The 12280-nt window shown below is 38.4% G+C and overlaps 1 protein-coding gene across 6 annotated transcripts in view; it reads right to left on the bottom strand.

The window, feature by feature from the left end:
- The window catches only part of CACNB2 (calcium voltage-gated channel auxiliary subunit beta 2), a 110589-nt gene that overhangs the window by 7670 nt on the left and 90639 nt on the right, over positions 1 to 12280 (bottom strand). For all 6 annotated transcript variants that reach the window (XM_031066780.1, XM_031066779.1, XM_005418606.3 and 3 more), the window contains exons 10-12: positions 6897 to 7048; positions 6067 to 6162; positions 4600 to 4785 (exon numbers count right to left, since the gene is read on the bottom strand). In XM_031066780.1, the coding sequence (XP_030922640.1) occupies positions 4600 to 4785; positions 6067 to 6162; positions 6897 to 7048 (434 nt within the window). The remainder of the gene's footprint in view (positions 1 to 4599; positions 4786 to 6066; positions 6163 to 6896; positions 7049 to 12280) is intronic.

Here is a 12280-nt window from a genome sequence, read left to right as displayed (position 1 = left end):
CTACCAGAACCAGCAGTAAGGTCATGAGGTACACACATTGAAAAGCTTCCCCCAATATCAAATTCAACTAGAAAGTACCATGAAACCAATAAAATTTCAAGTACAGAACAATCCACTTTGAATCTAAACTAGGAAAGAAACCATTAGTATTCCACTTTTACTGAAAATTCAGTATTATAATACAAACATTTTTTTTTCTCTCATCAGAATTTAGGGTGGCACTTGGGTTATTCTGTGGCACTTTCTCATTTCTTGTGATGTTTCTGACTACTCCAATTAGCAATTATTGTCACCACCCTCCAAAGAAAAAGAGAGCATGCAGAAACAGGACAAACTGCAGAAAAATTGAGAGGAGATATGCCAGGAGAGAGCATATATCAGTTGAGAGTTTACAGATGCGTGTCTGGCAACAGCTGCTATGGGAAAGTGATTTTAGAGGGCTGAGGAGGTAGATTCCAGCAAAGAACCAAAGTACAAAACCTTGGCTCTTATAGAGGAACTTTTTTTAAGGAAAAAATGCAATTGAATCTAGTATGAATAAAGTTTGTATTATGATACTAATAGTATCACTGATCTTCTGTTTTCTCAGCAATAATTTAATTTCTTCTTGGTAATGAAAAATTAAACATTGACCTCATAATTTTAAGAGCTCGAGAATACAGCCCATTGCCAAGAAAAGCAGGAGGAGAGTGATATTATCACATACAACATTTCCTAGCACACCACTGCTATTAAAAGACTGAAATAAAAATTACCAGGCAATAAACCTACTCTTCACCCGCATAAATGCTTTGAAATCACTGCAAAACGAACAAGTGGCATTATTTACCTCATCTGGGGGTTTCATTACATTAACCTGCTTTTATTGCCAAACCACAGCTAAGGACTTTTCAGGCTTAATTGCAGAAGTTTTAATAGTAATATTGAAATTGAATTATGCTTCTCATATCAGATGAAGAATGTCAAGACAAAATCATCTCTGCTGCCACAAAATTAATGTAGATTTTACCAGAGTTATACAGGCATTTGTTTGTGTGACTGTTCTGAATACCAAAGTTAGTCTTAAGTTTGCCCTTCTATGTTCAGAGTTGTCTAAAAATAAGGATTGCCCCCAGGGCAGTTTATGGACATATCTTCTTTCTGTCTTTCTATTTTGTGGAAAAGAGCTAGGGGAAGGAGGAAATTTTGTCCTTCAGCCACAGATCCTGGCAGGTGGGTTTCCTAGCAACCCAAAGAGTAAAATTACAGGAGATTGGAAAGGAAAATAACCTGTATTTAATCAGAAACTTATAAAAAGCAGCATATTTCAAATCAGCAAATCCTAATTTTCTAAGACAACATTTTATTATGCAAACATCTGAGAGACGAGCTGGGTTTCTAATTTGAAACAAACGGCATAGATGAGAACAAGGTAACGGGAATAGCAGTCGAATTTCTTATTTGTTCTTGCTTTTGTGATTCTCGAGATGATCCTGATTTGCCAGAAGGGAATATAATAATTGTAAACATGAACAAATCTGTTCAAGGTGAAATGAAATGACTCAATGGAGGTGAATTGTAAATGAAATGAAGAGAAAAGCAAAAGAGTCCAAAGCAGAAACATGCCTGCTTTGCATGTGTAAACACAACTTTCATCAGTTCATCACCATGACTGGTTTTAAGGCACATAAACATAGCATACATGTGAAACCCTATAGTTCTCATGTAGTCAAATGCATGACTAATAAAATCTGTCAGTGCTGTGGTTTGAGAACAAATGCAAAATTTGAACCTGCATTGGAAACACTGCTGCTCTTACAAGCTCAGATGCATCTTCCGTGCTATGATGAGCACATGAAAAAAAACAATTAATAAATTTAGAGCCAATACCTGCAATTTTAGAATAGTGTTAGGGCTGTTGGGATTTATGGGAAAATTCATTAACAGTAACTTCCATTAAATATTACAGGAACGCTGAAGAGGTAATGTCTGAATCTGGATTAGAGTCTGGCTTTTTGGTTCATAACCAAATTTGGGCTCTGATTTGGAATAGATTCTTCACTGCAGGAATTTTATGGCCCAATTTCATAAGGTTTTTTGTCTAAAATAGAAAAAAGTTTGAGAAAATCCTATTTCAGTACTCAGTTTGTACTTTCAAAGAAGTAGGGGTTCTTGGAAAGAAGTTTATACAGTGTTGAAAGAGGACAGAGAAGCCTTTGTCCATCAAGTGAATTTGCCTTGCTCCTTATTTCCAGTGGTCCCTGATCGCCTACACCATATGTGTGTGAGGTGGCTCCAGGCCTTTTGGAGTTATTTCCAACTATTTCCATACAATTTTGTTCTGAAGCTCCCCCTCAGACAGACACAAGGTCTTTGTCTATTGAATTTCAAACCGTCCCAGGACGCCTCACGCCTTCAAGCACCTCGTGCCATGCAATGCACACAGGCAGCTTCATGCTGTAAAAATGCCACTCTGGCAGCTGGCAACACAAATCTCTCCTTACAATGTACACTGGGGACTTAAAAACCACAAACCCAAAATATGTTTCATGGCAAAGGGGCACTGCATTGGCCCCAGGGGGCGATGACTCCAATGCTCTGCAGTGCGGATGTGGCTCCCCCAGACCAAACAACTGGTGGCTTTTCCCTGTAGAGCAGTCCAGAAAAAAAACACAGGCATAGACTTTGAATTCTCTAAATACAGGGTCTTAACACTGTTGAAAGAATGGGTTCAGCCACCATCATTAAAAAACAGACCCACTCTGTGCCAAGGCAATGACAGGCTCAGGTTTGAGATGTCAGCTGAAATGTATTGTAGGAAAATGAAACCAAAGGAACAGAAAAGTTTTATGTTCAATAAGGGATCCCTGTTGATTCACACTGCTGTACTAGTAGACCTATAAACAAACTTTGAAACTGCAAATACATCCTCATTTTTAATCCTTAAGATAAAAATCTGTTAGTTTCTAAGGAGACAGCACAGCATACAGAAAAGTGTTATTAAAACTTTGCATAGTTCCTCCAGAGAATGTGGTTAATAGAATGAGTATGTGAGATATAAATCCACACTCAAAAAGCATAAAAACACTTGAGCAAAATAATTTAGAAGTTTACAAAGCAAAGCAAGTTTATCTAGCAAGGCTGCACACAACAATACTGAATTTCATACTCAGAAATTCGTCCAGCTCACAATTTTTTCAAGGTGTTTCAGCTCTGAGGACAGAAAAAAAGGCAGAAATGAGCTATAGCTTACAGTCTCTTTTCCTGCAACTGTATCTGAAGGCAAGAGAAGGAGATAGCCTTCAAGATGGCTAAAGAAATTTTTCTTGTTAAAAGAACAAACTTGTCAAGTCTGTGGTTTTCTAATGAGAAATAAATTATTTGACACAAATATGTGTTTTGCAAAACCATAAAAAAGAGCACAACTATTTGCATTTTAACTTGGGTGCAGATACTTTTTTTCCTTTGATTTTCTAAAAGGAAGTGTTTTTCTTAGCCAAAGTTATGAATTATAACTTGCATATGTATGTAATTTATGGGCATATATTGAACTTCGGTAGAAATTTAGTTGTAGTAAGCCTTTATTTGATCTGGTACAGATCTATTTTATTCCCCTCTGTGTACTTCTCAGCCTCAAGGAGTCACTCACTACTTATAATGAAGAAGTAGTTTAAACATTTCATTTCATATCATGCAACACATATCCAAAGGAAAGCATCTCCTTATGCTGAACACCTCAATAAAATGATACAAAGGAGAAGAGAGGGGACCTAATATACCCATATCAACAGGCACATCAGTGCAGAGGCAGGAATAAAGCCAGCTTTTGCCAGCTCACTGAGAGTGTGCTCACTGTACAGAACACAGAGCCTCTCTCAAGGTTTTTCTGCACAACATGGGACTTGGTTTTGACATAAGAGTTTGGCTCCAAGGAAGTCTGTACTTTTCACAGCAATGGCCAATAAATAAAAGAACAAAGGAAACACTGGAAGGGCCACTTTGACCTTGAGTGTTTACTAATACAGTCAGTAATCCTCAACCTCTACAACTCTACAGCCTGTGGGAAGATTGGCACAGATTTCCCTCAAACATTTGTGGATCTGCCCTGTACATAACCCAGCTTGTCACGCAGGGCCTCTGGGGCCAGGATTTGCCTATTAGCCATAGTGTGCCCATCAGTCAGGAAGTTACCAGAGGCTGGAATGTGCACAGTCTTAGTCTAGTTTTATTTCTCTGACTGGATTACACATGGCCTGCTATAAAAATGCTTGTGGCTGGTACACATATTACTGGCACAGCGGTGTCCTGGGCACAATAAAACCTGAAGTATTCCATTTCACATCAACATATGTTTTCATTCAGGCCAGCTTAGCCCTTGGAATCAAAACCAGCCCCCTAGTCAATACACAAACTCATGCTACTATGAATACAATAGCAGTAACAGCAACATCCTTGCATTTGCCTTTTATACTGAAAATGGGTGAATGTCTGCTGAAAAAGCTTTCAATCTACCAACAACGGGAAAACATATTCAGCATATTCTAGTATCAGCCTAACTCTGTGCTTTGGAAGGAGAAGAAGTTGACAGAAGAAAAAGAAGAGATGGCATAAAAACTGTACCTGTAAATTAATATTTGGACCCGGGCTAATAGGAAGAGTGGCTGTTGCAAGTGTGCGAGTGAGAAGCTGGTTAGGAGGATTGCTGCTAGGTGGATGTGTGGCCTTCCAGTAGGCTTCCAGATAGTCAGCAAGGTGCTCACAAGCATCTTCAAGCTGGTTCTCATCAAGAATTACATCAAACATTTCCTGACAAAGAAAAGGTTTTAGTGAGAATAATCACCAGGTAAAGGGAGATCAGCTAAATACATTGATCATGCTTTCCATTAATCAAAAATGAATCATGTTTTTAGTACTTGTATTAAGATATTGAATCTTTTTTTTTGTTTTTTTTTTTTCTGAATACAGTTGATACAAAAGACGGTAATCATAACTAGCACTAATATTATACTTGCTAAAGCAAGGCCTTGTGACTTCCACATAGTAATGCACAGTCAAAGAAGACAGGAAGAAGCAGCTTGAACAAATCTTAAATACACAGAAAGAAGGGATAAATATTGAACAATTAACTTTTAAAAAAATGGGATGGCAAGAAAGGGATTCAGTCCCCTTGTAGAATAACTAAGAGAAAACTAAGATAAACTAAGACCAGTAACAAACAACCATAAGAATACAGATCATTCAGTTTCCAAGTGTCATACAAATATTAGGTAAGAGATTAGTCACACAGTCTAATTTTAGTCTCCTAAAGTTAGGAGGTGAGTTTTATCCATTTCCTCCCTGGTCAGGGAGCAGAAGGCAGCTTTGAGCGCCTGTGCAGGTCTCCAGCATTCTTCATTGACTTCCTGGGGACCTAAGCATTGCTTAACTGAGATGCTTGAACTTAAAAGATGAAGACATTCCTTTCACTCAGCTTCGTAACTATGGCAAATTATATCTGCAACTGAACTGTACTCCCATCTTCTCGTTCCTTACCCATACTCTTGGCAGCTGAGTATGCAGGCAGAAATGCATGCCAGGTTTAAAACACAGTTGGGGTGCCATCACCTCTACTTTATAGGTAGAAATTGAGAGAATTTGCTTCAGTGCACATCTGAAGAAGAACTGTACAGCTGTCAGCTATGCAGTACCACTCAGCTCTTTGGCAAAACCCTGACCAAGAACATTAGCAGTGGTGGGCCATGCTGACAGATGTCCCAGAGGAGCTCTAAACTACCAGAGATAAAGGACAGTCACTAAGAGAGTTCATTTTTCAACCAATAACCCCCTAAAACCTAGGAAGTAGAGCAAATGTTCAGTTTACTGAAGCACTGACTGTACCAGCACACATCCTAATAACTGATTGTGACTAGGACTCTTTTTCCCCTGCATCCTGAAGCTGAGCCCTGAGACCTCAGGAGGTGCTCTGCAAAAAGCAATAGTTAAATATGGCCAGAAGAGGGCAAACATTCCCGAAAATTATGTAATTAACCTCGTGCTTGAAAAGAAAGGCACCTTTCAGAGACAAGACATAAATTAACAGTAACTCACAGGAGGACACTGTGCCAGTTTATCAGCTGCTACCATCTGAACATTAAGGTGTTTGGCCTGAGATTTCCCTCGAGATTTTATCAACCTCTGTAAAACCTGTGAAAAATAAGACATTAAAAAAGTGAGCAGACTAATACTAAATTACATGTATAACCACTTAAAATGTTTACATTTTAAACTGCTCACATGAGCAGAGCAAATTCTTCATTTGTTGGCTTCAAGAACATTTCCTGTGTTCCCTCATCCAGGATGTGCTAATTTTCATTTACATACAAATATCTCCTTTCCTTTAGAAGCACTAAAAAGTTCCACTCCTGCCTTTTTTCTGCTGCTTCGGTTTTGTTTTTTTTCTAAATTGAATTTTTTTAATTGATCTCCTGAGTGCTCTTTTCACAAATTCATCTTTCTCTTTCAAATGCCTCTTCACAAAGTCTGTGCATTTTTTTACACACAGTGAAAGAATATATTATCAGATATTAAAATTTAGCAATCAGTCTGATACTCATTCAGTGAAAATCATTCTTTCATTTCCATATTATTTTGATTTAACAAACCATGAGCACTACTTATGTGATTGATACTGAAAGTGCAATTCCAACTAAAAAACTCATTGGAGCTATAGCATATTTTCCATAATAGGTTTTAGTTAACACTAGAGCTCAGATACTTTTTTGATTATTAATGGTTCACTATCCAAAGGGAAGCAATAACAATCTATAGTTCTGAACCTAAATGAGGACATGTGAATATCTGCATTTAAGGCCCAAAAAAAACCAAAACCAATCAACCCAGAAAAACAGAAAAAACATGAAGGTATCTAAAATACTTACCTTAGGAGAAGAAATCTTTACGTATACTATAATGGGAGCCAGAGAGGTTTTGCTCAGTTGAGCTGGGTGATTAATGGTATCAGCATCAAGCACTACCAACTGCAGTGTCCTGGCCAATTCAAAGATCCGTTCTATTTCACTTTGAACTTCAGCTGCAAAGTAGAAAATTAGAGTTAGAGCAAATACTAAGAGGTGATTAGCTTTATGAAATGTGACAATATAGCAGACTGGTGTGTTGCTCCTTCTCTGGCTGCAGGAATTGCTGTTACCCGTGCACATCCCTGGCACAGCAGGGTAATGAACACAGCGTTAATGAGGGAGTTTCACCCTCGCTTTGCTGCCCTTGCAGGCACTGCCTGCCTCCCTGCCTCACCAATTCCTGCTATTCCAGGCTGCAGAGATACTGATAATACCTTCTGACATGACCCCAGACCATGTATATAAGAAAAAGGGGTACAAATGCTTGCTGCATCAAACAGCAATATGCCACAAATCTGCTACATGTAAATAATGACAGCTCAGACTTCACTCTTACCCAGCAACCAGCTTGCTCAAGCTGGAGTGCCTGAGACAGGCTTTAGGAAGTACTGATTGCTGTACTAGTAGAAACCACTGTTTTCCCATTTACTTCAACTTACCAAAGCTCTGGAAAACAGGTTTTGTTCTACTGGCTTCAGTATGGTACCATGTCAAAAATTTGGCTATTATGTGTAAAACACTTTTATAAGATAAAATAATTGAATAATTCACATAATGCTAAGGCATCCTCCTAACAATCCCAGGAGCTGTGGAAAGCTGATTTTCCCAGAGGAAAATAATCTTTTCTTCTTGTAGTCATGCTCCCAGCTCCTCAGCACCCTGATTGGCAGTACTTTCCAGGGCAAACCTCTCCAAGACAGATGGGCTGCATCCGCTTTCACAAGTGGTGTAGAAACTGTCTTCATTCCCCAGTGAAACAAAACTACATCTTATAATAGCAAAATCATCTTTAAAATTAAATCACATTTTCCTGTTCAGATCTTGCTATTGGCTGATTTCACAGAGGAATTAGAGAAGCTGGGTGATTTATGCAAGTCTATAAAGAAAGTCATTGGGCCAGACAAGATTAATTAATATAGGTTTCCCTTTAAAGGTTGTGCATGCTTCATGAACCAAAACCAGATTAGATATCTAGACCATTCAAAGAAAATGTTAGAAGACAACCAACAGAGACTTAAAGGTCAAGAAAAGGTACCAAAAATTTAATAGAGAGTTTCTTGAAATTACATTATCTGCCTTTTAGCTATTATGCTGGCAAAAGCTTAACTTTTGCTTGAAAACACAACCTACCTGGTCTGGCTAGAGGGAGTTTTCTACATCAAATGGTCTCTTTCAAGAGATATGATGAGATTGATTTTTTTCTATCTTAGAATAGCAACTGAATAAATCAGGTACTATAAAAGGGTTGCAAAATTTCCAAGAGAGAGCAAGGCATCCTACCAATATTTTGGTTCCAAATCAATAGGTGATTGCTATGGTAATTTTATGAACAAAGTAACATCTAAATGGTCATCAGAAAATCTATATATGATATCCTTTATTGGAGGAGGTGGACATTGGTTTGGATTAGAGATCATTTCCAACAGTTTGTGATTATCTGCAGATCTGGGTGAGCACATACAATCAGTCTTTTACAGCAGTGAATATTGTGAGATGTGCACGGTGTGGTGTGGAAAACATCGATGCATGCTCTGCTGCTGGTCAATAAAAGCACTATGGTCCCACTGCTGTCTGAATTAGGACCACATTTTTTATGACAGAACTTCTGATGGTTCTTGCCACATTCACAATTACATTTTCTACAACTTTGTTGCATAGAGATACTGCTGAAATCACTGAATACCACTGTCTCAAGAGTTTTAGTATAAGATAGTCAATAATCTATCCCTAATCTAAGTACAAATGACAACTAGAATAAACATATCAGAGATAATTTGTCACACTGTTCTGATGATGAGTTTAGATTGCTTTCCCACAATTTCAAACCAGGCTCAACACTTCAGTCAGTATAACAATATTAGTTAATGTATCATTTTAAGACCATTCCAGACTATTAAAAAACTCTTGTTCAAGACAATTTATAACCAGTATAATCTTTCTCTATGCCATTGTATCATAATTTGGTCTGGGGAAGCAGTATTTTCTACACTGCTTGCAGCACTTTTCTGCTAGTAGAGAACACATCTCTGTGGACTAGATTTGCTGCTATACTTTTTGAAACATCTCTGCCAGGGCAGAGTTTACCTCAGGGTATGTTCTATTGTGAAACACCCCCAGGGCAATAACTGCAGGTAACTATGGTCCTCTGAACCAATCATTTCTACCTAAGCCTGAAGATGGACAGAGATCTTTTTTGCCAATTAAAATGTATTTCAGTACCTACTTTTCTTAACTTAAGTATAAGACATAAGTTCAAGGAACTCCACTGCATGACTAGTGAACTAATACATGTGCCTCTACCTCTTCAGTCAGGAATGGATGGGGAAAATGCCACAGGCATAGCTCAAGAGGTCCTGATCTCCTCTTCCTTAGTGTACTTCTTCAGCTTCTGGAAAAACTTTCACTTTGCTGGAAATCTTCTTTGAATTCCAACTTTACAAGATTCTTGCAATTACTTACATAATATTAGCTTCTCTTTTTAGATGACAAAGGCTTTATCCACTGCTACTGCTTTGGTTTTCATTTTTCTTTAGAAATATCTCAAAAACCAAATTCTCTACCTGTAAAAACTCCTTCTCAACAAGACATTCAACCTGAATTATCTCTCAGACTTTTGCCCAAATTAAGCAAATAACTCAAAAAGTCATGTGGGGATAGTAACACAAATGTCACTGCTAGTTAAAATAGGGAGCTGAGAACAGTGACAGTAGGGTATCTTCAAAGCAGCACAGTAATAGCTTAGCAATTTTTCCACCTCCATGAATACCATCTATTTATAATAATGTCCCTTCTTATGTACTGGAGAGGCATAAGAGTGAAGTTAAAACACTAAACTCCAATAAATTGTATTTGCCGATCATAATGAGAGGGATAAAAATAATTAGAATTACTGTGACGATCATCATGAAATGCTGACAGCCCAGCTACAACACTCAAACCCAGAAATCAGCTACCAAATTTTAAAGTGACCCTTACAATCTATTTCATATGGTCTCCTTGGTAACCAGAAAGTGAACATATTTTAAATTACAGGAGCACTCAACTATTTATTCCGTACAATAAGGAATCAGCTCTAAGAAACAGTAAGTACACATCTCCCAAAGGACTTTGAACATAGCACATTTAAACTTACTTCCAAATATTAATTACCAATATCACTACTGTGCCTTGAATAGAAATTCACTGCAATGAGAGGACAAGTAACTCACTTATCCCATTATGGGCATCGACAAATATTCTTTACACCAGTTGGACCTCACAAGTGAATTCCAAGAAAAAATCTTTCCCAGTTCACTACAATAATCTCACCTAAAATACAGGCAAAGATACAACAACACTTTGTCAATTCACTACTAACATAATGAACTGTGGTGGAACTTAGGGTCACTTATGTAATGCCATGGCACAGGAACATTCTCTATGGTACAGAGCTGGAGAAGCACAACCCTGCTGCAAACCTGGGCTCACCCATAGCAGCCAGGAGCCACCAGCACACAGCTTGAGAGAGCCGTGGCTACACCAGCAATTTGTTTCAGCAAGACCCTGATGAAATAGCAGTTCCATGAGAGGGACGAGACACAAAATGGACACACATCTGTCCTGAAAGGCCCAAGTGAAACACAAAATACTGCTTAGAGGAAGCAAAGAAATTTTGATATTCACATACTCTCAACTGAGCACAGTAGGACTTTCATAGCCTATTAAATTTATTAAATTTGACCTTGTCTCCTGTCTGTGGTTTCTGTGGCTCTGTTTTGTTCATTGAAACAGATAGGTAAATTATGATTTCAACTGCAACAGGCACAGAGACAAAGCATGTTTTTTTAAACAAGGCTGCTGATATTACAGACATATGGAATGAAAAGAACACAACTCTGTCAATGTATGCAATACAAAATGATTAGCAACACCTTACACAAATGGCTTTGAAATAATTTTATAAATTAAGGAGAATAGACATCAGTAGCCATGATTTTTTATGCTAATTCTTTTATACAAGCATGGTTACTTAAAATAATTAACCACTAAACTCCATGACTATAACTAAAGTAATGAGGAGTTTAAGGCAACCTCAGGATTTCCATAACAAAGGTGAAAGAAAAAAAATGTAGTTTTTATTCCAGTGCCTTAAAACCACCTAGAAGGGTTTGCATCAAAAAAGGTGCTAAAGCTAATACTGAAATCCAAGAAAATAAAAAAAAATAGGAAGTGATAATTATTGAGCTGTGCTCGCACAAGTCTCTAATGAGAACAAAATCATGAGCTTGACTGACAGAATTAAAATTTTAAAATTTAATTTGTGATTATGTCTCTAATGAGAACAAAATCATGAACTTGACTGACAGAATTAAAATTTTAAATTTTAATTTGTGAGTATGTGTGTGTGTGTGTACAGATGCTTCATATTGAGTGAAAAATCACCAGTGTCTCCATGGGGTCCTGTTGTAAGCAGCATTCAGGCCACAGCAGGCTCCCCTGGCTGCTCCAGGGATCTGTGCTCCCTGGAAACAAGGCAATGAGGCTGAGATGCTACCAGGGTGATCCAATAAGCTACAAGGGGGTTGAGCACAGCAGAGCAAGCTAAGAAGAAGACCCACAGGTACAGAAGTGTTTAGCCTCTTTCTTTTCATCTTCCTCTTTCCACCCCTCAAGCAGCAATGCTGCTCTGGGTAGGTGGAGAGCAAACAGGGGCTTGGGCTGGGCAGTCTCCATTGCTTCCCCAGGCAGGGAGGTTCAGTCCCAGTCTCCAGGCAGGATTGCATGACCCACCTCACATTGTGGGGTGTCCCAGCGCTGGGGAGCAGAATGCTTTGTGCCTCTGCTCCTGCATATACAGCTAAGAAGGAAAAAAAATCTTGAAAAGCATAAGCCATAGGGAATAAATGCTTTAGCTTAGTCCTCAGGCAACTGGTCTAAAGATTGCCTGGATTACAGGTGTTTTAATCAAATGTCTAACCTAAATGTAGTTTTGTGACTATACTTAGATTTCCCTGATCTCCACCAAATACCTTAGCCACTAGCTTGTTACGTAAAAAGGGGAGGGTGGGAGTGGGAGGATGACAATATTTTCCAGGAAAAGTGGCTGCATGTGTTACTCATGCCTAACAGATGGGGCTTCTGCAAGGGATAAGGCAGAAAGGAGAGAAGCATGTCTGCTGCTCTGCCTGGAGCTCCTGTCTGGGCTC

This window comes from Geospiza fortis, unplaced genomic scaffold, assembly GCF_000277835.1.
Source record: "Geospiza fortis unplaced genomic scaffold, GeoFor_1.0 scaffold138, whole genome shotgun sequence".
Classification (NCBI taxonomy): Eukaryota; Metazoa; Chordata; class Aves; order Passeriformes; family Thraupidae; genus Geospiza; species Geospiza fortis.
This window is presented reverse-complemented; position numbering and strand designations above follow the sequence as displayed.